Genomic DNA, 26253 nt, shown 5'->3' on the forward strand with positions numbered 1-26253 from the left:
GTGTGGGTGGCAGGTTACACCCACTTTGGCTGGAAAAGAAAAACCTTCTTTAAAAAAAAAATCATTGTTAACTGAGTTACGATGGTGCAAACTGGGGAAACCATGATTTTTTTTTTAACTTGAGCCAAAAAAAGGGCGCTGTCACTGGGGAAAATAGAGTCCTATAACTGCTTAACCTTCGGTGGCCATGCCTCCTAAGCGCTGAAACTCCCTCCCTAAACCCTTCTGCCTCTCTACCTGTCTTTCTTTCTTTTAAGGTGCTCCTTAAAATATACCTCTAAACAAGCTTTTTGTCATCTGCCTTAATTTCTTCTTTTGTGGCTCGGTGTCAAATTTATCTGTTTTGTCTTGTATCACTGATGTGAAGTGCCTTGGGACGGTTTACTACGTTAAAGGCGCTATGTAAATACAAGTTGGTATTTTATTTATTTGCCTCAGATGTTCTTTCCTTAACATGCATTGGTCTCTGCTTGAAACACTCCTTGGGCAGAGGAATATACAGTCAAAGAGCAATAGGGCTGGATTGGGATCTCAAAGAGTTGGCATAGAAAGAACGGGGTAATTAGCCTTGTCTGCTGTATTCATCTTGTCTGGTTCATTGGCAGACCCTTAAGGTGCCTCAGCCCTACCCTGTAGAGCTCTGTCCATTGATGCTTTTCCCCTCTGTCTTCTGAACCTGTTTCTTCAACCAAACTTCTAGTCACATCTCCGACTAAGGCTTGGTGTCTGTCACTTGCTTTCCTGCTTTTAAGGTACCAATATAAACGCAAGTTGTGTTCAGTTTAAAATATTTTAATATTGTCAAATGAGTACTATAACATTGTTTTGTGCACAATTTAATAATTACAACATTTGCTGTAAGATTGTAGATTTAGTGTTCAATATGAGAAGATTTGACCTCCTAAATATGCTTTATTAAAATGTTTTTGAAAGTAATCTGCATGAGTTTTTAAGTGGAACTTTTTTTGTTTTGGTAGGAGTCGGCCAAGGTTTCAGAGCTGAATCCTAATGCCAAAGTATGGGCAAATCACGTGCTAAATCTGGATGCTGCTGCTAGCAATGCCTGTGAAACTTGGGAAGAACAATTGGGGACTCCTGATACTTGCCCAGAAGGTATGGAATTCTCTCGTGATTTTTTTTCTTTGTTTTAAAATAAAACAAACAAATTCTCATTCAGACCTATGTACTCACATGGCCAGCTGGTATCGTTTTTAAAAAAAAACTAACCTCTGAGTTGTCACTGCTTGTCAAGCTTCCAGCATTAGATGAGCAGAAGTTTCCTCCAACTAAATATTGGGAATACCGAAACCATTGTTTTTGATCCCCGACACAAACTCCGTTCCTTAGCTACCGACTCTGTCCCACTGAGGCTGAACCAGACTGTTCACAACCATGGCACCCTCTTTGACCCCAAGATGAGCCTCTGACCCCCATATCACCTTCATAGTCTCCTTTCTCCCCCACCCCCCATCGCCTCAGCACACCTGCTGCTGAGACCTATATCTATACCCTTGTTGCCTCTAAATTCGACTATTCCAATGCTCTTCCGGCCAGCCTCCCACCTTGCACCCATCGTAAACTTGAGCTCTTCCAAAATCCTGCGGCCTGTATCCTAACTAGCACCAAGCCCCATTCACCCATCACCCATGTGCTCACTAACCAACATTGGCGATGCTTTGATTTTACAATTCTCATCCTAGTTTTCAAATTCCTCCATGGCCTCACCCCTCCTATCTCTAATCTCCTCCAGCCCAACATCCGTCGGATCTCTACGCTCCTTCATTTCGATAAGAACATAAGACATAGGAGCAGGGGTAGGCCATATGGCCCCTCGATCCTGCTCCGCCATTTAATACGATCATGGCTGATCCAATAATGGACTCTGGTCCGCTTCCCTGCCTGCTCCCCAGAACCCCTTATCAGTTAAGAAACTGTCTATCTCTGTCTTAAATGTATTCAATGTCTCAGCTTCCACAGCTCTCTAAGGCAGCGAATTCCACAGAATTCTGGCCTCTTGCACAGCTCCGATTTTCTTCGCTGCACCATTGGTTGCCGTGCAGATGGTTATTTAATACTGACTTTGATTCTGACCGTTTCAGTGCTTTCCCAGTGGCAGAAATGAAAATGAGTGATAGTCTGCTGGGCCCACAAATTGTAAGTCCCATAGTATTTTGGATCAAATGTGGAGAGACTGGAGAAACTGGGATTATCTTGCAAAAGGAACATATGAAATAGGAGCAAGAGGGAGGCCATACAGCCCCTCTAGCCTTTAATGCCATTCAGTAAGATCTACATCAACCTCACTTTCACGCCCATATCCCTCGATTCCTCTAGTGCCCAAAAACCCATCTTTTTCAGTCTTGAATATATTCATCTTGGTAGCCACTGCACTCTAGCATACAGAAATCCAAAGATTCACAACTCTTCAACTGGAAAAAAAAAAAATCTCCATTTCGGTCCTAAATTATCCCGAGACTGTGATCCCTAGTTCTAGACTTTCAAGCGAGGGGAAATAGCCTCTCTGCATCTACCCTGTCAAACCCTCTTTTTTAAAAAAAAAAATGCTGTACCTTGAAATTAGATCACTTCTGAATTCGAGAATATAGGCTCAATCTCTCCTCACAGGACAACCCTCTAATCCCAGGAATTAATCTAGTGAACCTTTGTGCACCCCTTCCAAGGCAAGTATATCCTTCGAGCAAAGGAGGAGATTTAATTGTAATGCTCAAAATTGAGGGGTTTTGCTAGAGTAGATTGGGAGAAACTATTTCCACTGGCAGGAGGGTCAGCAACCAGAGGAGACATTTAACATAATTGGCAAAAAAAGCCAGAGGAGAGATAAGATTTTTGCTTAAGCAGAGAGTTATGATTTGGAATGCACTGCCTGAAAGGATGATGGCAGCATATTAAATAGTAACTTTTTCAAAATGGGAATTGGCTATATACTTGAAAGGAGTAATTTGCAGGGTAGTAGGACTGAATGGATAGCTCTTCAAAGAGCTGGCATAGACATATGATGTGCCAAATGGCCTACTGTGCTGTATGATTCTATGAACTGTCAAGCATTTTGGGGCGGCGGGAATGAAGAGTGAATCGTAAAAAATTGTATTTTTACTCAGTGATGTAACTTACTATTTTTTAAAAAAAATCATACTGCTCTGCGTTTGGCAGGATTTGAGGCCAATGGTGATGCTGGCAAGTCATTTCAAAATCCATCACAGGAGTCCCCTCTGACAGTTCCTTCCTCTGATCAACCAGATCTGGATGCTGTAACACTCCAGTGCTCTGACTCTTTCTATTCAGAGTATGAGACAATGCACGGTACCAGACAGACAGGTAAAATAAAAGCACTGCAGTTTAATTATCAAAGTGATTCTCTTGGGTTCATTTCACAAAAGCATGTGTCATATTACGTGGTTTGCATTTCTCATGAATCACATGCCAGTTGGAATAACTCTGCCATCTGTCTTCAATTGTGATTTTGGCAATTTTAATGGGCAATGGATTTCTATGATTTGCTAGCACGTCTGTTTATGTTCACTTTGAACCAAAATGAACAGTATAAGGAATGCATGGAACACATTTGCTTCAATGGCATCCTTGGTAATTTATTCCATATGTCAATTATTTGCACAACATAGTTGGGCTTAAATTTGTTCTTGCCAGGTTATAGTCTAAATTGACCTTTTGAAAGAAGTTTTTTTGGTGCTGACAATAGTATGAAGTCATTGTGTGCATGGATGTGTTGGTGAGTTTCGAGTTGTTGAGTTTTTGGGATTATTTGCACATTTCCTTCGGCACTTTAGTATGTCACTTCAGGGCCCAGTGTGATCCTACATTAACCTGAGAATTAATTCTAATGTCAATACAGCTTAAATATTTTCAGTAATTTTAGGATTTTGAGCATTTTGATTGAATATTTCAGTCCTGGATCACTGTCTAAAATGTGTAAATGTGTACTGCTATGTGAACTGCAACTTTTTGGAGGTTTTCATCTTGATGTAGAATGCTATGATACGTCGGAACATCAATCTGTTTTTGGTCATTTTGTTTTCCACATATTGACAATGTATCAATGTGCAGACAGTAGTCTGGGCTATCATGCATTATTCTCCTATTGAGTTAGTATTGCCCATTATAGTTGATTGTTTGACCATATATTTAAATGTTAGTTATCTTCACTGCAGACTTTGTTCTCTTTTTATACATTTTCCTCTAGGGCATTTGTCAGGATCTTGAGTTAGATGTGAGGTAAAATTCCCTCCTTCTCACCCATCTTGTAACTGACACATCTTGCATACACAAGTTGCTATATTGGGATTCTTCTAGCAGGATTTAAACTTGTAAATTAATTTTGGGAGATTGGCTGCTACACTAATATAATTTACCTGTTTGCCATCAATGAAAGTCGAACAATGAAAGACACTGCTGTGCAATCTGGGTGAGAGAGATTCATAAGATGCACACTATTGGATCGGTAATGTACAAGTGCATTTTTCCTGGAGAAACTATTCTTTTGGTTTGTAGGGGGAGGAGATCAGTCTCTATTGGAACAGCAGACAGTTGGTCAAGAAGACCTTCGAGAGGTGCTGAAAAAGACACTGGAGTTCTGTTTGTCTCGGTGAGTCCATAGTTGTAGTTTTTGTGTAGTTTTTTTCCTGTCATTTAAACATATAAAGATGAATTTTATTTCATCTCTATTGCAGATTTAAATGCTTTTCAATATAGATTAACCATTTGGACTTGATGTTTAATGCTGTCAATACACATCTTTAAAGGTTTTTGATCAAAATGGTTTTCTTATCAGATTGAGAATGAATATAAGAATCTCTTTCTCCTCCTCCCCTCTCTCCCCTGCCCCGTTTCCAAAAACAGACCATGTTTTCAGTATTGCAAAACTACTGCACAAATTCAGCATACAAAATAAATAAATTAATGAAAAATTCTAAACTGCAAGAAATCAACTTGTGTCTGCATGCCTTGGTCATCCAACATTGATTATGGACAAATAGAGGAGTTGGCATACGTGAACCAAATAAATCATCAAGTTTATAGATCTTAAAAAGCTATCAAAGAAATGGGATCCAGAAGTTACTGCGAGTTGGGGGGGTGGGGTGGGGGGTGGGAGGCGGGAGGGAGGGATGGTGCAGAAATAACTGGCTAGCAAGTCCAGCAAAGTTTGTGTAAGTAAGATCTTCAGAAATGCATCTTGCTGGCAAACATTAGCACCACAGCCAATACACAGGAAACACCATGTACTGAAGATCCAGCTCTTAGTGGTCCATGGGTATCAGTACATTCTTTGGTGCAAAGCATCACAGCTTAAGAGTCCATCTTTCACCTGAATTCTACATGCATGTGTTCCATCGGGTTTATTGGACAGCAAGTGTAACACCGCTATTCAAAAAAGGAGGGAGAGAGAAAACGGTGAACTTACAGGCCAGTTAGCCTGACAGCAGTTGTCAGGGAAATGTTGGAATCCATTGTTAAGGAAGTGGTATCAGGGTACTTAGAAAATCATAACATGATTAGGCAGAATCAACATGGTTTTATGAAAGGGAAATCATGTTTGACATAATTTTTCGTTTTTTGAGGATGTAACTAGCAGGGTAGCTAAAGGGGAACCAAAGTATGTAGTATTTGGATTTCCAAAAGGCATTCAATAAGATGCCACACAATATAAGGGCTTATGGGGTTGGGAGTAATAAATTAGCATGGATAGAGGATTGGGTAATGGACAGAAAACAGAGTAGGGATAAACGGGTCTTTCAGGTTGGCAGGCTGTAACTAGTGGAGAGCCGCAAGGATCAGTACTAGGGCCACAGCTATTTACAATCTAAATGACCTAGATGAAGGGACAGAATGTTATCCAAGCTTGCAGACGATACAAAGATAGGTGGGGAAGCAAGTTGTGAGGACGCAAAGCTGAGAGAAACATAGAAACATAGAAAATAGGAGCAGTAGTAGGCCATTTGGCCCTTTGAGTCAGCACTGCCATTCAATATGATCATGGCTGATCCTCTAACTCAAAACCATATTCCTGCTTTTTCCCCATACCCCTTGATGCCTTTTTGTTTCTAGAAATCTATCTATTTCCCTCTTAAATCTATTCAGTGACTTGGCCTCCACAGCCTTCTATGGTAGAGTTCCACAGGTTCACCATCCTCTTGAGTGAAAATATTTCTCCTCATCTCGGTCCTAAATTTCCTACCCTGTATCCTGAGACTGTGACCCGTTGTTCTAGACTTCCCAGCCAGGGGAAACATCCTCCCCGCATCCAGTCTATCCAACCCAGTCAGAATTTTATACGTTTCGATGAGATCCCTTCTCATTCTTCTAAACTCTAGTGAATACCGGCCTAGTCGACCCAATCTCTCCTCATATGACAGTCCTGTCATCCCAGAAATCAGTCTGCTGAACCTTCGCTGCACTCCCTCCATGGCAAGTATAATCCTTTCTTGGGTAAGGAGATCAAAACTGTGCACACTACTCCAGGTGCCGTCTCACCAAGGCCCTGTATAAAACTAGTAAGACATCCTTGCTCTTGTACTCTCATCCTCTTGCAATGAAGGCCAACATACCATTTGCCTTCCTAACTCCTGGCTGCACCTGCATGTTTGCTTTCAATGACTGGTGTACAAGGACACCCAGGTCCCTCTACATCGATACTTCCCAAGCCATCACCATTTAAATAATACTTATGCTTTTCCTACCAAACTTCACATTTATCCACGTTATACTGCATCTGCCATGTGTTTTCCCACCCACTCAACCTATCTAAATCGCCTAGCAGTGTCTTTGCTGCATCCTCACAACTCACAATCCCACCTAGTTTTGTCATCAGCAAACTTGGAAATATTATATATATATTATATATATATTTCTACTGTTTCCTATCAGTTAACCAATTTTCAATCCATGCTGGTACATTACCCCCAGTCCTATGTGCTTTAATTTTGCACACTAACCTCTATCAGTTACATCCTCAAAAAAAAACTCCAGTAGGTTTTCCTTTCATAAATCCATGAACTTTGTTTAATCCCGTTGATATTATCTAAGTGTGCCGTTATCACATCCTTTTATAATAGTCGCCAGCATTTTCCCTACTACTGATGATGTTCCCTGTTTTCTCTCTCCCTCTTTTTTTTAAACATAGTGGGGTTACATTTTCCACCCTCCAATCTGCAGGAACTGTTCTCTAATCTATAGAATTTTGGAAGATGACAAAAGTCTGCAAAGGGGTACAGAAACTAAGTGAGTGGCCAGTAAGGTGGCAGATGGAGTATAATGTAGGGAAATGAGAGGTTATTCACTTTGGGAGAAAGAATAGAAAAACCGTATTTTTAAATGGTGAAAAGCTTTTAAATGTTGGAAAGATTCCTCGTGCAAGAAACACAGATAGCTAGCATTCAGGTACAGCGAGCAATACGGAAGGCAAATGGAATGTTGGCCATTATTGCAAGGGGTTGGAGTACAAGAGTAAGGAAGTCTTGCTACAATTGTATCAGGCCCTTGGTGAGACCACACCTAGAGTACAATGCACAGTTTTGATCATATCTAAGGAAAGATATACTTGCCTTGGAGATGGTGCAACGAAGGTTCACTAGATTGATTCCTGGATGAGGGCTATCCTATGATAGATTGTGCAGAATGGATGAGGATTCTTAAGTGGATTGACAGGTTAGATGCTGGCTGGAGTTTCTAGAAATAGGGAGCATAGTTTCAGGATTACTGGTAGGGTCTTTATGACCGAGATGAGGAGGAATTTCTTCACTCAGGATTGTGAATCTTCGGCGTTCTCTAACCCAAAGGGCTGTGGGTGCTGAGTCGTTGAGTATATTCACGGCTGAGATAGATAGATTTTTGGACTCTAGGGGAATCCAAGCATATGAAGATTGGGCGGGAAAGAGGAGTTGGTTGATGATCAGCCATGATATTGAATGGTAGAGCAGGTTCGAGGAGCTGTATATTGTCGTCTTTTTTTTTATGTTCTTTATCCTCCTGAGGACACTGAGGCTAATTGTGCCCAATTTCTATCTTGGTTCAGTTGAGCTAACCAGGAATTGATCATGCAAATTTCTGGTCTGTATGGCTGAGTAAGTTGCATCTTTAACTACCATCCAGTCAGTGGAGCAGTGTTTCTCCTCTACTTTGAAAAGTTAATGTGTTAGCTTATTGGAACATATCTTCATTTAGAAAGAGACAGATTAATCAAGGTCAGTCAGCATGGATTTGTTTAAGGGAAGGTCGTGTCTGACTAACTTGATGGGATTTTTTGAGGAGGGTGGATGAGGGTAGTGCATTTGATATAGTGTACATGGATTTTAGCAAGGCTTTTGATAAGGTCCAAAAGGCAGACTGGTCACGAAAGCAATAGCCCATGGGATCCAGGACAAAGTGGCAATTTGGATTTAAAATCGGCTGAGGTAGGAAGCAGAGGGTAATGGTCGATTGTTTTTGTGGCTGGAAGGCTGTTTCCAGTGGGGTTCTGCAGGGCTCAGTATTAGGTCCCTTGTTTTTTGTGGTATTATAGCAATGATTTAGACTTGAATGTAGGGGGTGATTAAAAAGTTTGCTGCTGATATAAAAATTGGCGCTGTGGTTGATAATGAAAGCTATAAACTGCAGAAAGATATCAATGAACTGGTGAGGTGGGCAGAACAGTGATAAATAGAATTCAATCCTGAAGTGTGAGGTAATGCATTTGGGGAGGGCTAACAAGGCCAAGGCAAGGGAATACACATTAACTAGTACAACACCAGTGTAGAAGGACCTTGGAGTGTATGTCCACAGATCCCTGAAGGTAGCAAGCCAGGTAGATAAAGTGGTTAAGAATGCATACAGAATACTTGCATTTATTAGCCGAGGAATAGAATACAACAGCAGTGAGGTTATGCTTGAACTATATAAAACACTGGTTAAGCCGCAACTGGAGTACTGTGTGCCGTCTGGTCGTCACATTACAAGAAAGATTAATTGCACTGGAGTGTGTACAGGAGGAGATTTACAAGGATGTCGTCAGGACTGGGGAATTTTAGCTACAAGGAAAGATTGGATAGGCTGCGGATTATTTTATTTGGAACAGAGGAAACTGAAGGGAGAATAATGTATAACGTTGAGGGGCCAAGATAGTGGATAAGAAGGACCTATTTCTCTTAGCGGGGTCAACGACCAGGGGGAATAGATTTAAAGTACATTAAGGGGTTGGGGGTAATATATTAGCATGCATAGAGGATTGTTTTCTGTGGTAGCCAGAGTTGAGATAAATGGTTCATTCTCTGGTTGGTTAACAACCAGTAACTCGTGGGGTGCCACAGGGATCAGTGCTAGGACCCCAACTATTTACAATCTATATTAACGACTTGGAAGAAGAGACCGAGTGTAATGTAGCCAAGTTTGCTGACTATACAACGATGGGAGGAAAAGCAATGTGTGAGGAGGAAACAAAATCTGCGAAAGGACATAGACAGGCTAAGTGAGTGGGCAAAAATTTGGCAGATGGAGTACAATGTTGGAAAGTGTGAGATCATGCACTTTGGCACAAAAAAAATCAAAGAGCGAGTTATAATTTAAATGGAAAAAGATTGAAAAGTGCCACAGTACAGCGGGACCTGGGAGTACGTGTATATGAAACGCAAAAGGATAGTATGCAGGTACAGCAAGTGATCAGGAAAGCCAATGGTATCTTGGCCTTTATTGCAAAGGGGATGGAGTATAAAAGCAGGGAAGTCTTGCTACAGCTATATAAGGTATTGGTGAGGCCACAACTGGAATATTGCATGCAGTTTTGGTTTTCATATTCACAAAAGGATAATACTTGCTTTGGAGGCAGTTCAGAGAAGGTTCACTAGGTTCTGGGGATGAGGGGGTTGACTTATGAGTAAAGGTTGAGTAGGTTGGGCCTCTACTCATTGGAATTCAGAAGACTCAGAGGTGATCTTAATGTATAAGATTGAGGAGGCTTGACGAGGTGGATGCGAAGAGGAAGTTTCCACTGATGTGGGAGACGAGAGCTAGAGGGCATGATCTTCGAATAAGGGACCGCCCATTTAAAACAGATGGGGAGAAATTTCTTAGGATTGTAAATCTATGCAATTTGCTGCTTCAGCTGTGGAAGCTGGGACATTGTCTATTTCTGTCTTAAATTTATTCAGTTTCTTAAACGATAAGGGGTTATGGGGAACGGGCGAGGAAGTGGAGCGGAGTCCATGATCAGATCAGCCATGATATTGTATAGCGGAACTGGCTCGAGGGACCGCATGGCCTACTCCTTTTCCTATTTCTTATGTTATGTTTAGGAAGTTTTGAGGGGAAATCTTTTCATCCAGAGGGTGGTGGGACAGCACTGCCTGAGGGTGGTGGAGGCAGAAACCCTCACATTTAAAAAGTACTTGGATATGCACTTGAAGTGCCGTAACTTACAAGGCTACGAGCCAAGAGCTGCAAAGTGGGATGAGGCTAGATAGTTCTTTGTCGGCTGGCGCAGACACGATGGGCCGAAATGGCCTCCTTCCATGCTGTAAATTTCTATGATTCTATATTAAGTAGGCATTTAGGCACTCAAAACTTGGAACAACTCCTTAAAATGTGTATACTTTAACGTCAAGCTTGGAATTAGGTGCAAATCTAATTGAAATTTTAGTTGTTTACATCGAATGTAATTTTTTTTGCAGAGAAAATCTGGCCACTGATATGTATCTGGTCTCCCAAATGGATAGTGACCAGTATGTGCCAATACTGACTGTAGCAAACCTTGACCATGTGAAGAAACTGAGCACAGATGTAGACCTGATTATTGAAGTTCTGAGATGTAAGTATGTATTGCATAAAATGTCAAAAGCAGTATTTTGAAGAGAACTGTTGCTGAAAATATCCTGTAATTCATTTAGCATTGCCTTTGGTCCAAGTGGATGAGAAGGGAGAAAAAGTCAGGCCAAATCAAAACCGCTGCATTGTAATTCTACGAGAAGTACCAGAGTCGACACCTATTGAGGTAAGAATTGAGCAAAACCAGACACTAATTTAAAATAACTAAATTTTTCAGTTGAATTTTACAAAAATGTCAACAAATAATGCATCGTCAAACACTATCAAATGGTCCAGAGGTTTGTGCAAGATGGGGTACAATGACTGGCAAGCAGGTTCAGCATAATTCTTGCAAGAAAGATCCTCAGGAACATTAGCACCATAGCCAATACACAGGAACTCGAGCTGATGCACTAGATCAAGATCCAACTCTTTAGTCCGCAGGCTCCATAGTGCTGACCTCTTGCTACAAGGTCCGCGAGAAGAATCCAGGATCACTGCTAAATTTATGCAATTACTGCAGTACGAATGTGCCTGAGTTTTTAAAGAAATAAATTGCATCTGGGCAAATTTTTCCTGCTGGGTATGGGGAGAATAAAGGCTGCCTTCAGGCTAGTGCATATTCCATAACATTTTAGTCAAAGTGGGAAGAGGCAATTCCACTTGTTATGGGATCAATACAGTAATCTATCAGCTTGTTCCAGATGTTCTAGTGCAGTAGCCAACCCCAGTAAATAATATTTGAAGGTCTAATTTGAACAAAACTCTTGTAGGTAAACTGCAGAGTAAAATTCTTGTGTGGGAGATTTAAAGATTGCTCACTTTTTAGGTTAGACATGTTTTTTTCCTAATTTGAAAGATGCATTTCCTTTTCTCGCCAGGTAACAGTATTAGCTAATTCACTATTAGCTTAAATCACAGAGCAGTCCCTTAGACCAGAACTGAAGACATTACCTCAAAGAATTTGGATTTTCGGTCCTAAATTGTTTTGGAACAAGTTAACCCAACAGGGTAACAGTACAAAAAAAATGCTCATCATTATTACTGCTGTGAAAACCTGTCAACTCTCCTATGTTATGGAACCATGTAACCATGTTAACTTGTGTAACCTTGTAAAATGCTTCACTATTGATTTAGTTAGTGCTCCACGGCACATGAATTAAAGTAGGAAATCAGTGCAGGGGTAGTGCTAAGTGCAGGCTATCTCTACTTCTCCGGAGTGGTTGGGATTAAAAGGTAGTTAAACTGTGTCTTCTACTTGGATTACATTACAGTTCGAAGCTGCCAGTATGAAATCTGTATGTAACATAATCAGCAAGCTAACTTTTTTTTTTCCAGGAGGTAGAAGCACTCTTCAAAGGAGAAAATTTCCCGAAGTTCATGAGTTGTGAGTTTGCCTACAATGACAACTGGTTTATCACCTTTGAATCAGAGACCGATGCACAACAGGTAAAGCCTCTTATGCTTACCAAGATTTTGGAAATTGTGAAAATGTATACAGGAATTTTTCTTTAGCAATTTCAATACTTGTGCTTAAATCAGTTGTACCTCTGCACAAACTTTCAGTACAGCACTAACTTCTGTTATCAGCTGTGGCTCAGTGGATAGCACGCTCGCCTCAATCAGAAGGTTGTGGATTCAAGTCCCCCACTCAAAAACTAGGCCGGCACTCCAGTGCAGTGCTGAGGCAGTGTTGCAGTGTGGGAGATGCTGTTTTTCGGGTGATATGTTAAACCGAGGCCCCATCCACCCCCACATGTGGACGCAAGATCCCATGGCACTATTTTGAAGAGCAGGGCAGTTATCCCTCTTATCCAATTATCCCTCAATCAACCTCACTAAAACCGATTATGTGGCCATTATCACATTGCTGTTTGTGGATAATTGCTGGGTGCATATTGACTGTCGTGTTTCCTACGTCACAACTGACGGCACCTCAAAAAGTACTTCATTGGGTCAAGTGCTATGGGACATCCGGTGGTTGTGAAGGAAGTTAGAAATGCAAGTATTTTCTTGGTTGTCTTGTAAACTGGTGCACTGGGTCAGACACAACCTTTCACTTCTGGGACGGGGGTCCAAATTGAGCCCAGATTGATGACATGAAAGTCATCTGGGTTGGTAAGGATTGTATGTAGAATACATTTGGGTGGTTTTGATTCAGTTGGGTACAAGTCTACAGCACAACACTACTAATTCAGAGAAGCCACAGAATGGCTGTGCAAAAAATTGGAAGGGGGGTAATACTACACTGGTGCAGTAGAGGGTGCTCTTGGGGATGAGTCACTGAGACAGAATGAAGGACACTTTGCTCTGCCTCTAACTCTGCTGTGCTTAATCCTGGGAGTGTTGACACTGGGTGCTTGAAATGGAAAGTCTTCAATTTCCTGGGATTAATAGCCTTCACCTGAAGCACAAAGAAAATTGTCCTAAAAGCTGTAGCAATAAAACCTTTTGTAAATTAAAATGTTAACAATTCTTGTTCAACTTGAATAAACTACCTGCAAATGTGATAATAGTTGGTCTTCTCTTTCCATCTCCACCATTTATAAGGGGTTTTTCAGGTCTAATTCTCTGAAATTTCAATTTTGAATATTCAAATAGTATGTATGATGTGGGATTTGTGGAGACCGGTTATGGGTTTCCTAAATATGTCAGTCAAAACTGAGTTGATGCTTGAGAACACATGATCATTGGCGTATCCTAGTTGAATGACTGTTTTCAGTAGAGTATGCTGAGACTTTCTATTGTGAATGTATCTCGTTAACTCAGCCAGTTTTTTTTCTTCGTTAAAATTTCTGCTTAATTTTTTTTCTTGAAGTAACAGGACTTTTTTCTAAAAGCTGATAGCAAAACTTTTAAAGAAAATGTTTTTTGGTTGTTCATTCTCAATTGAATGTATTTGAAGGGCAGAGATTCTACATACAGCCCTTATCTACTGAACAGGAATTGAACACTTGATAGCAGTGTTCTGAGAAAGAGTTTTCCTCTGCACAGAAAAACTGCTTCCACTGAGAGTAATTTATGTCTTGAATTGTTTGTGGCTGTAATGCCAACTTTGCAATGCTAATTTTCAATATGCTGACTTTAAACTTACTAATTCAAGTGGAGTAGCATTCCTGCGACCACAGCAGAGCTGCCATTTTAACTGAAGACGAGTGTCCATTTGTCGTTTATTGATCATGCACCACATGTGTAGTGTTACAACATGAGTGATCAGTTTATTGTGTTCTAACTTGTCACTTACTTTGGTCAGGCTTACAGATATCTTCGAGAAGAAGTAAAAACCTTCCAGGGGAAGCCTATAAAGGTAGAATTTGGATACTATTTAACACTGAATTATTTCCTTGATTCTTCTGTTCAATGTAGTGTCGGGTCTAAATTTGAATCTGGGACTTATTTTTTTTACAGGCAAGGATAAAAGCAAAGCCAATGGCTATCAATACTTTTCTACCAAAGAATGGTTACAGACCTCTTGATATGAACCTATACACTCAACAGAGGTACACATCATTTTATGTGCCTCCGATATACAGCCCCCAACAGCAGTTTCCACTTTATAGCCTTCTTACTCCTCAGTCTTGGTCTACAACCCATAGCTACCTGGATCCGACATTGGTAAGTATGATGCAATTGGAATTTTCAAACTATTGATCATTTCTTCATTTAAAGTTGATCTAACTATATTGATGGGATGCAAATTGTATAATTACTAAACTTTTAGAATTCTCAAATTTATTGTGCCTTTTACACTTGGCAACTAAAAGATTTTGAAAATGGTAACTGAATCACTTCTTGGAAACTATGACCTCTAATTTCTGCTTTTATAAATTGAGACACATTAGAGAGAATTATTTGGACACTTGTATCCTTTAAAATTTCCATAGGAAGGAGCATCTGGGTAATTGTGTGTTTTGATTCACTTAGTACAGAACTGATCAGTCACCCATATGACTTCAGCATTTATATTTTGAGAGTTATTTCCTCCTCTTTATGCTCGTATTATTCACTAACTGAAGGTTGGGGACAGGCAACTTACGCCCAGGTCTCTGCCAGTGCTGCTCTGTAATCAAAGAATATTTTTTAATGCCCTCAATTGTTTTAACTCGCCCGTTCTATGCAGCATTTCCTCTGCGCAGATGGCCTCCATCCAAACTTCTGGCAATTCAGCTCAGAACCAGATACGAGCAAGTACAGGGATGACTCATCTTGGGGGAGGGGCAGAAGCACAGACTGAGTCTTTCTATTAGTTGCCTGATTTGAGCTTGGGTACCCATTTATGTAAAGCAAGTGAATAAAACTTGCATCTCACCATTCAATGGCAGTATATTAGTACATGACTATATCTGGCTAAGCTCGGGATTTTTGGGTGTCTCACAACTTATCGTGCAAATGTTGCGCATTCACCTTGCTTGTCACGGCAGCCAAATTTTGGGCCAAAATGAACTGCAGTGTAGGCATAAATACTATTTTTTTTTAATCCCTTGGGAGCTGCTGCCGGCTTTCATTTCTTCCCTTGTGTGCCAGCTGTGGCTTAGTGGGTAGCACACTCACCTTTGAGTCAGAAGGTTGTGGGTTCAAGTCCCACTCCAGGGATTTGAGCACATAAATCTGGGTTGATACTCCAGTGCAGTGTTGAGGGAGTGCTGCACTGTCGGAGGTGCCGTCTTTCGGATGAGATGTTATTACCGAGGCCCTGTCTATACACTCAGGTGGGTGTGAAAGATCCCATGGCACTATTTCGAAGAGGAGCAGGGGAGTTATCCCCAGTGTCCTGGCCAATATTTATCCCTCAATCAACAGATTAAAACAGATTATCTGGTCATTATCATCATTGCTGTTTGTGGAAGCCTGTGTGCAAAATTGGCGGCCGTGTCTCCCACATTACAATATTGACTACGCTCCAAAAGTACTTCACCGGCTGTAAATCGCATTGAGACGTCCGGTGGTCGTGAAAGGTGCTATATAAATGCACGTCTTCTATATAGTTTATTTTGTGTTACTGCATCAGGTGTGAAAACATGGGGATTTGGGTGTGTTGGGGTGGGGAGGGGGGCGGGTAGGAGGAAGAGATGGGGGGGAGAAGGTGGTTCTGAGATAGAAAATGGCTGGGTGTTTTAGCAAATTTTTGGCTAGTTGTCATATTTGCTGTCTGGGTGGAAAATGCCCTAGTTTCCTAATATCTTGTTAAAAAAATATATATATATACATTGACACCAATGTTAACCAAGCAGCTTTTATCTGCACTAGATGAGAATGATTTAAAACTAGGATTGTCTCCAGGTTAATTTCAATTGCAAATTTGGGAAATGGTATGCTGAAATACTCCAGCTGCAACTTTTTTTTATCTTCAGGTCTGCTAGAATGAGGGGCAGATGCCCATCATGCTGGATACTGGAGATATAAAAGCCCAATCAAAATATGAGAGAACCTTATTTTGTTTTTGATGTCAAAGTCCTATTCAATGCATGACCACAGTTAATTGATTCACCAGCAGAAATCAGAGTTTTGACTGGTGTTGGTAGCCATGAGTGCCCATGTGGCATCTGCCATGTTGCTGGATGAGAACAGATGAAGACTATCCAGATAACACGTAATTTAATACTGCATTTCTATTTACTTTATTTCAAGGTAGAACTGCAGTTGGTTTGCTGGTAGGCTAATGCTGAATACTAAACCAAGATGGATGTTGCACTATTAATGAAAACTACTTCAGATAACATATTCGGATAGCTCGAATTTTCTTTGGTTATAGGTGCAAAAAGTAAAGCTCCATCGTCAAGCAATGCAACTTGCCTTTCTTTGTAGAACATGAAGACAGCTAACTTAACTATTAATTAGAGGCTTTTGATCTAAAGGATCAAGGAAATTTAGAATGTTATGTATTTTACCTCTGGCTATATATCTTGGAAGACTTAAGTTGATTAGAGTCCATTATCTGGTAGTTGTATTGTAGGGAGTGGGTTCAGTGAGCCATTTATCCTTTTTGTTTTGCCTTTGATCCCAGTCAATCCCAGTGTGCATTCTCAACTTCATTTATTTCAAGATATTCTAATTCTGAAGTTTCAAGAATAACTGAGCTAAATTTAATGTTCTATTTTTTTCCTTGGATCAATGTGGAAATTCTTCAGCATTTCACTGCTCGTGCACTCTGTTTCCATTTGTTTTTGGCTCTGCATCAGTGTAGATAACCTTAAATTTCATTGATCACCAAGAGGGAAAGAGGTTTGATTCCCACTCCGTTTGCCAAGGTGCAATCAAACTAGTATACTCGTGTCTGAGTCACAATTACTTTGCTTACTAGTCACGGCAGACAGAATAGTGTCCTGCTATTAAATCATCTCATCTTTCAGGCTCCTGAGTGGAAGGTCCAGAGTTGGTTGGATCCATATCTCGGAGTTGTGTATATCTGATGATAGATCTGTTAACTCTTCTGAATGGTAGCTCCTGTCAGCCTTGAAATGATTTAGTATCTCCTTTTCTTTTGTACGAAGGTCTCTTCGCATTTCTTTCTTTATTCCTTAATAGGGGTAGTTCAAAAGATGCAATGGGACAGATCAAACATACTGGTACAGGTTGGACCGCTCCGGTCCACAAACATCCATGGTTCGGCATTAGTTAGGTCTGAGGGAGAGGAGGGCAGCTGTCAGTGAGTGTGTTTAGTGATTTGGCTGGAGCGGCTGTCAAATCTGAGAGATTGGCTGAGTGAGTTGCCCACAGGCTGCCAGCATGCATGCACGCACCCACACAAGCCCTGGTGCTGTCGATTGGTACCGGTAAGCGTGCCCTCCCATGGTTCGGAAAATTCTCTGTTCCGATCCCGAGGGAAATTTTCTGTCCGGTCCTGAGGGTGCCGGACCAGAGAGGTCCAACCTGTAGTCTGCTATTTGTCCTTCATACCATATTTCTTGAACATAAGTCGATAGAAGATCCTGATGAACCCTCAAGAGATCTATTCTAACTGTTGTGAAGTAAAATACCGCATCCGACTACTTAATTATTGAAGACAACAACTATTGGATCAGGGTTTCCCATTCCTGTCTGTAGATGTTTTGATCAGTTCCCACAGGGCATCTATTTAAATTAAGGTTATAACATAAAATGGAAAAAGCTTGTCCAGTGGTCAACTAAGTCAATCCTGTTCACACAATCTGCATATTCTGGAAGATTTCCCGCATTTGTGTTCAACATTGGCTTAAAAATCAGGTTTTATTGGCAGTTGCATCCAAGGAAACTTTATCTGATCCCCCAATATAATTGAGTGAAATTTCAGAATGCAAGCCTAATACTAAAACCTACTTTAATCAGCCACTGCCTCATATGACATTTCCATAGCCCCAATGGAGCACTACTTTTTTTGGAAGATGTTCTCATTTTTAATCCCGTGGCTTTAAAACCTTCAACTTTATGTGGTACTTCTTTTAAGGTGTGAAGTCATTGTGGTGTGCATAGATTTTACTTGGATCCTATTTTAGACATCTTCTGTTCTGATTTCTAGCCTTGAGGCTTGTGAACTTGTTTCTTGCCTTCTAGTTCTGCAGTTAGTCAGAGTGCGATAACTTGTTTTTCCAAGAAATGTGCATCTTATTTTCAAGACTTGGATCATATCCCCTTAGCATTTTTTTTTCAATGTAATCCTCCATCTTAACTTGTATCCCTGGATTTATCCTTGTGGCTTTTTGACCTATGTCCCAGAGCATGTATCTGCTTGAGGATTGGATACCCAAAATGATTTGTTAATGGACATCTACCCATTGTATATACCTGTTTTCTCTACTATCTGACATTAAAATCCTTCTCATTCCATAGCCTTTCGGATCTTTTTGAATGCCCTGTATCATCTGGTCTTGTCGCTTCATTTTCAGAAAATTTAGTAACAGTGTAAATCGTGCATGCAGAGCAGCTTCCTGTGGAATACTGCTAATTACTGTCTCAACATAACTTCACATTTCACCGTCAGTTGTTTTTTTAATTAAGCTAGCAAACTAACTGTCATTTATTCAGTGGGCCTTGATCTGTTGTAAAGTCTTCGTGATCAAATCTTTCTCAAATTCCAAATAAGCTCTATTCACTAGATTGCTCATGTCTGCAAACTTATTTGTTCAAGATTTTCAGAAATTCAAAGCCACATCAATTTGTCAAAGGCTTCTGTGTTTTAGATGAAGATAGAAAGTATCCCATTGAAAGCACCAACATTTTCCCTACTGTAAATTCATAATTGCCTTTTATTGAACATCAAGAATAGTGAAATCTTTATTTCATGAATGGAATGACTTGGAATTTACCTTGGCCTAAATTACGTAACTTGATTGCGGTTCCACTCCTGATGCTTTGTTAAAATGGAAAAATGAGCACAGTAATTTATGTAACTACAAAACATTCTCTCTGGAAGTTGCAAATGTGGAATAAATATTGCACTTGATTTTTTCATGTTATTTTTGTACTTGGGTTGTCATTTTTATATATCAAGAATTGAAATATTACTTGCATATAAAAGCATATATACTTTTGCAGGTATCTCCATTCCCAAATGCTGGCTTCATAAATGGATTTACTGCAGCTCCAAACTTCAAATCTGCTACAGCCCCTTTGACCTCACTAAGGCAATATAATCCTAGAAACAGGTATGATCTTTCTGAAATGTTAATTTTAGTTTTTTTTAAAAAAAAAAAGTAGTTTGGAAGCAAGTACAGCCTTTCGTGTTCCTGGCGAGAAGTGCACAAAGGAAATTGGCTGTTCCATAGAAGGGGAGGAAAATCCTGTTGCATTTGCATACCTTTTATTACAAGTTGCCGTGACAGGCTTCCTTCCACAGGAGATAATTTAGAGGAAGACAACTTGGGTAAGAATGGCTTAAGATCAGTACAGCAATATGCATTAATTTAGATACACATTGTTATGAACAAATCTTTCCTTAAACCTTAGCTCCTTTATATTTGGGAGCTTTTTTTTAAACCAATACTTTGTTTTTTATGGTGTGACCTGAACTGAACAGAATGCTCTGTGTGATGCAACCGTGCACTCCGAAGCCGCAACATTTCTGCAGATGCGTTTGCTGCTACTCTGACTGTACGCCCCAACATTTTATTAAATGAGTAAAAACTTGAGACAATGTCTCGGTATTGAAAATAAGTCCACTATTGCTCCCAGATTCGTTAGGTCTCAATTCTAACTCAGTTCTACTCATTAACTATGATGCAAAGTTTTCTGACGAGTACACTGTTTCAAATTTCTGAAGTGTTAAATTTCATTTTCCCAAAACGGCTAACCAGTGCAAACCATTCTGCAAAGCTTTCTAGCTGTCATTTCTACTGTTCTCTCCGTTTGTGTTGCCAGAGTATTTGGTATCCGTCATTTTATGTAGATTCGTAAAAAGGGTCTGAAAACTGACCCCATTTGGAGCTTTATTCAAAACCTTCTGAATAATGGTTCCAATATTGTTTTAACTCAACCATGTTCTATTCTGAATTACTGAAGATTTTAGTTAAATTAGGAATCTTTTGTGTGGAACATTGTTTTTAAAAAAAAACGCTTTCTAGATTAAAGATCTATGTAGCCCTTTTGTGTAGGGTATGCAAATTAAAACAATAGTGCCCATAGTGTTTTCATTTGGGTATTCAGTGAAGTAATGGGTGTGTAAAATGTTCAAACAATGGCTACTTAATCTGTGGGGCAAACTCCCAAGTACAATTGTATTTTGTTCTTCCATATTTGGGTTGTATCTGGAGAACAAGTGGAGGTATGTAATGTAGTTTTGGTGGTTGAAGATGTCACTGATGGTGGTAGGAGCAGCTTGAAACAGTAACAGAAAATCGTATCATAAACCATGGAGATTTTTGGGAATAAGTTGATTTTCTTGTGGTATATTGGTACCAATATGGTAAATAAGCCTAACGCATACAATTACACATTAAATAAAATGAATCATTGTTTTGACTTCAAAAATGGCAGAACTGCCTCTACTTGTAGGAAAGGATATGGCCATGGGATACTTGTCAATAGAAGCAAAACATAATGCACATTTGCAGCATTAATGAATATAATAAAATGCAGTGTTTCAGAGTAATTGCAGGAGGTTGGCGTCCTTTTTATGTCTTATTCATGCATAAACAAGAAATCAAGCAAACGAACACTCTTGTGTTTCAAAACATTTCAACAGTTGACTTGTTTCAGATCTGAGCAGTATTTTTTGCCCCACAAGTAGTAATTAACATTCTAAGATGTTAAAATGTTTACCTTGCTTTAGTTTTATAAGATGTAGTTCTTACTCGACGGCATTTTTAACTTAATGTGGTCATTTTTTCCTGCAAGCAAAATCTTGAAACCTATCTTAACACTGCTGTGGTCAATATGGTGGTATTGTACATATAGCTTCCAGTATTCAAGGCTGCCGATTTGCCCCGAGGATTCTTCATTTGAGTTTTTGGTTCCAGTAAGTAGCAGTAGTGAACAGAGGCCAGGAGCTTCCACATGGAGCTAGTCACTCAGCAAGCATTAGCAAAATGGTGCAGGAATGAGGAAGGAAAGTTGGGCGAGAGAAGAGGAAGACATTTGTAATCCTTTGTTTAAAAAAAAATCTGCTCAAAACATTTCAATCTTTCAACAAGTCAAAAACATTTGAGCAGCTTATTAAATGAAATACAACTAATGGGTCTTTCCTTACCCCCCCCCCCCCAACTCCCATCCCCACCCCAAACAAAACTCCTATTGGTGCTACTTTATAGTATCCTGTACCCCGAATGGTAGGACAGTCAGCTGTGAGATACTGTAGTTACGAGGCATAACTTGAGCAGGAACTGATTTGGTCTGCAGATATTTTTCTGAAAGGGAATGAATGCATCTCCTTTCAGCATTTATCGCATGGGCTGGAACTGAGCTACCTCAGGGAAGCAAGTTGGAATGACGGGCAGCCTTGCAACTCGTGGCCATCAGATTTGCAACTGGGTGGACCTGCCATTTGACCTGGGATGCCCTGAACTGATGTATTTAATGCATCTATTGCTGTTATTTTAAACAAAGTGTACCTTATTGAGCATGCTAAATAAAGTCTGCAGTGGCTAAAAACTAGAAAAGAAAAGATTGCAATCTGCTTGACTGTAGTATTTTCAGTATGGGGTGTTCAAAGGGAGAGATTATCTTGCAATTTTGCAGTATTTGCAGGAATATACATGTACAGTAAGTCAGTGTGCATAATTAGCGTACTTGTCCGGCAGACAGTGCCACACTATCTACCCAATCTTATTTGGTTCGGCTGTCGCATTAAATGCTGTCCATGTACCAATAGCAGGTGGCGCACTCATGATTTTCCCAAGAGGTGTTTTTTATATGCATATAGCTCTGCAGGAAAGGGGTCAAATTGCTGGGCAATTTTGGGTGGAGACTTGTACATCAATCTCAACTGGCTGTAATCTCTCAGATGCTTAATTGAGATGTTTGGGGAGATGGGCTGTTATTGCAGGGGATTGTTTCATCCTGCTGCCAGCAGTAAATCATGCAAGGGAGCGTTAGTCTGGATCTGCATAATGCTAGTCAAGGCTTTGATAGCCAGACTTCTCTTTGGGGTGGTTCGTCTTGGGACTAAGACCTGTTAGATCTTTTAATTTCCAATGAAATACGAACTCCGATGGTAGTTTTAACTTTTTAATTCTTGGCGGAGAGCAACAAACTGCTGGCTGATTGCCAGTTTCTTTGTCTTACTGAGACACATGGTCAAAATGGCTGTATTTATGCCTGGATCAATTTACAGAAAAGAACTCTCCTTTGACCTTATTGGCTCAATTGAAAGTCTTTTAACGTTTTATTGGCTCGCTACCCAAGGTCCGAAAATGTCAAGTTGATTGATCACTTAACGCAATGTGGCTGAAATGCATGTAGCATCTCTGACTTGTTATCTGTGAATTTTCACAGCCTGTCGAAATGAGCCTGTTTGAATACTCTATCAATCCCCCCTTTGATTCTTTCACAAACTGAATCATAAAACTTCAGGTATCACTGGTTAAACATTCTGCAAAATAATTTCATACATGTTAATAGAATTTCCTTCCAAAATTTGTTGATGCGTTTCGCCACATGTCTAGACTAGTAGCTTCCACACAAATTTACACCAACCCGAGTTCCATCGTGGCCACAATGGAAGTCTGGTTTTAATAGGTTAATTAACCTTATTCCAATTTAATCCAAATCAATATCTTAATTCAACCAGTAAACAAACTTTCCTTAAGCATAACATACCCCTGTGCCACGTACAGACGGTCTGCTGGGACCTGCAAGGTGTCTCACCTGCGGGACAGCAGCTACAGCCGCCTGGTCGCAACAACATTTAATCAACATAAACAATATAAAAGTAAAAGGTATTTACATGTAATTCCCTTGCTACCCTACTATTTCCCTTTGGTGCAGAGGGTCGGCTAGTAAGAAGTAGGCCTATGCCTAGAATACCTACAATCAATACTACAGTAAATTTATACATTTTCGCAAAATGTAATTGTCCTTATTAGATTTCAGCTTCAGTTACGGGTGCTCGTTTAACGTGTGAAGTGTGGATCCAGGCTTTCTTTCCTTGGACTTTAACAGCTGCCTGGGTGGTCAATAACACTTGATAAGGTTCCTCCCACTTGGCACCCAAAGGTTCTTTATGCAACTTTTTCCACATCGACCCAGACTCCCGGGATGATGTCGTGTCGTCCTTCGGGTGGATTACCCCAAGCTGCCGATACCTGTCGGGAAACGGAACTAATAGCATTGGTTAAGTTCTGACAGTATGATAACAAAGTGTCACTCATTAAGTGAACATCAGCTTTCCATAAATCGATAGTTCCTGGCAGCGACATGGGTCTTCCTGTTATAATTTCAAATGGGCTTAGACCTGTAGTCTGTTCGGGGTTGCCCTAATGCTACATAGCACTATCGGTAGTGCCTAGGGCCATGGTGTTCCTTCTTGGTGATATTTGGCAAGCCGTTGTTTCAGAGTTCGATTCATTCGCTCTACTTGTCCTGATGATTGTGGATGATAAGGACAGTGTAAATCCCATGTAATGTTCAGTAACCTACAGACTTCTTGGCAGACAGCACCTGTGAAGTGTGTTCCCTGATCTGAGTCAATGCTACTCGGAACTCCCCATCGGGGAATGTAATCCTTATACAAGACCTTTGCAGTGTGATTGGCTGTGGCTCTTTTAGTTGGGACAGCTTCTACCCATCTAGAGAATCTGTCGACCATGACAAGAATGTTAGTGTATCCTTGGCATGAAGGAAGAGATATATAATCAACCTGCAGATGCTGGAATGGTCCGACAGGGGGCCTCAGTTGGGGCATTACCGTGGTGGGTCCAGAATTATTTTTCTGGCAGACCACACAGCAGTCTGTTACCAGCTGGGCATGTTTTTTAAATCCCTGACCCCACCAGCTTTTCTGGAACCGTGCCGTCATCTGTTGTGAGGCCAAGTGTCCCCACGAGTGGATCTGTTGGGCTAAAAAAGGCATAAGCGCTTGTGGCGTGACTGGCTTGTCGGTAACTCTTTGTCTCCAGACACCATCTTCGCATAGCTTAATTCCTGCCTCAATCCATGTCCATTTTTCCCCTCGAGCACTCACCCTGCATTGTTTGAAGGTCTCGTGTCAGAGTCCTGAGTGCTTTCAATCTGCACATCTGTGTTGGTTCTTCTGGAGGAACGCCCTGTGAGGCGGCATCTTTAGCTGCCTGGTCGGCTAGGGCATTTCCCTGTGCTTCTGTGGTATTTTCCTTGGTATGGGCCTTACACTTCAGGATGGACACTTCCTGAGGTAATTGTATGGCCTCCAGTAAGTCTCGGACTTCTTTTCCATTTCGGATAGGTGTACCAGCAGCAGTGAGGAATCCCCTTTTCCGCCATAACATAGCAAAGTCGTGAGCGACTCCAAAAGCATAAAGCGAATCTGTGTAGACATTAGCTGTCTGTCCTTCTGCTATTCGACGTGCTTCTGACAGGACCTCTAACTCGGCCTGTTGTGCTGACGTTCCTGAGGGTAAACGTCCTTTTGCCACTACCTCATATAAGGTTGTAACTGCCCATCCTGCTTTTCTGGTACCATTGTCAACAAAGGAGGAACCATCTGTAAACAGGATGAGGTCTGGGTTGTGCAGAGGCTCCTCTGCTGCTAAGGCTGCTTCTTCTGTTTCTTTTAAAATCTCCACGCAGTCATGCTCTTCACATTCTCCCCCCTCTTGCTCCCTCGATTCTGACATCGGGAGCATAGTTGCGGGATTAACCGGGCTGGCCCGGACGATATGGAGATTAGGAGCTTCCAAAACTGCTGTCCAGCGGGTCCATCTTGCTGCTGTCACCTGAGACATTCTATTCATAGACAGCAAAGCGTATACGGTGTGGGGACACTTGACAATCAGCTTTTGGTCGAGGACTAGACCCGCAGTGATCATTACCGCTCGACATGTAGCTTAGGCAACTTCCCCATCCGAGGGCTACCGCATCCAGTTTTGCCGAATAATAGCCAATAGGTCTTTGCCGATCCCCATGTTAGTGTGTCAGTATAGCTGTCATATATCCTTCTTTCTCATGGACAAACAGGGTAAATGGCTTACCACTGTTGGGGATTCCCAGAGCCGGTGCCGAACACACAGCCTTTTTCAAACTCAGGAAGGCCTCTTGCTGTTCTTTAGTGAGGGTGATGGCTTCTTTAGAGACATGTTTCCCCTTTAAAATATCATTCAGTGGCTGAGCAAGCTGTGTGAAGGAGTCCATCCAATTTCTGTTAAAGTTACACAATCCCAAAAAAGACCTTGGTTCCTGAATAGTGGTGGGTTTTTTAGCAGCCCGAATGGCTGCAGTTCTATCCTGGGTAAGTTCTCTCTTTCCTTGTGAAATCTTTTGTCCAAGGTATACAACCTCTTCTTGGGATATTTGTGCTTTGTCAATGCTGGCTTTATGTCCTTTCAGCCGAAGGTGATCCAGCAAAGCTCGTAAATCATGTTCATGCTGTTCTTCCTGTGTTTGAAGCTAGCAGGATATCGTCTACATATTGGATGACAGGGGAGGTAATTCTCGCAAATGGCTTTGTAGGGCTGTTGTGGAAACCCTGCGGTAACCGGGTCCAAGTATACTGTTGTCCTTGGACAGTGAAAGCAAACCACTGTCGAACCTCCGGTGCCAGAGGCACTGACCAAAATCCGTTGGCCATATCTATAACCGAGAAATATTTATGTTCCGGGTGGAGGGATCTGCGATCAAAGGAGCTTTTTGATCAATACACTGGTTAGCTTTCCTATAATCGACAGTCAAACGCCAAGTCTCATGAGATTTCTGTACCGGCCACACGGGGCGATTGGAGGCGCTATGCGTTTTAATAAGCACCCCTTGTTTCTCCAATTGCTGAATAACCGGTAAGATTCCCGCGATGGCAGTTGGACTGATGGGATACTGTTTAGTGCATGGAGGCTTGGTCCCTGTAAATGA

The 26253-nt window shown here is 41.0% G+C and overlaps 1 protein-coding gene across 2 annotated transcripts in view; it reads left to right on the forward strand.

Annotated features, from left to right (window-relative positions):
- The window catches only part of larp4b (La ribonucleoprotein 4B), a 134550-nt gene that overhangs the window by 66447 nt on the left and 41850 nt on the right, over nt 1–26253 (forward strand). For both annotated transcript variants that reach the window (XM_070881592.1, XM_070881593.1), the window contains exons 3-11: nt 978–1113; nt 3172–3336; nt 4528–4621; nt 10674–10810; nt 10890–10993; nt 12145–12255; nt 14060–14113; nt 14215–14421; nt 19318–19427. In XM_070881592.1, coding sequence (XP_070737693.1) covers nt 978–1113; nt 3172–3336; nt 4528–4621; nt 10674–10810; nt 10890–10993; nt 12145–12255; nt 14060–14113; nt 14215–14421; nt 19318–19427 — 1118 coding nt within the window. The remainder of the gene's footprint in view (nt 1–977; nt 1114–3171; nt 3337–4527; nt 4622–10673; nt 10811–10889; nt 10994–12144; nt 12256–14059; nt 14114–14214; nt 14422–19317; nt 19428–26253) is intronic.

This window comes from Pristiophorus japonicus, chromosome 5 (assembly GCF_044704955.1).
Source record: "Pristiophorus japonicus isolate sPriJap1 chromosome 5, sPriJap1.hap1, whole genome shotgun sequence".
Taxonomy (NCBI): domain Eukaryota; kingdom Metazoa; phylum Chordata; class Chondrichthyes; family Pristiophoridae; genus Pristiophorus; species Pristiophorus japonicus.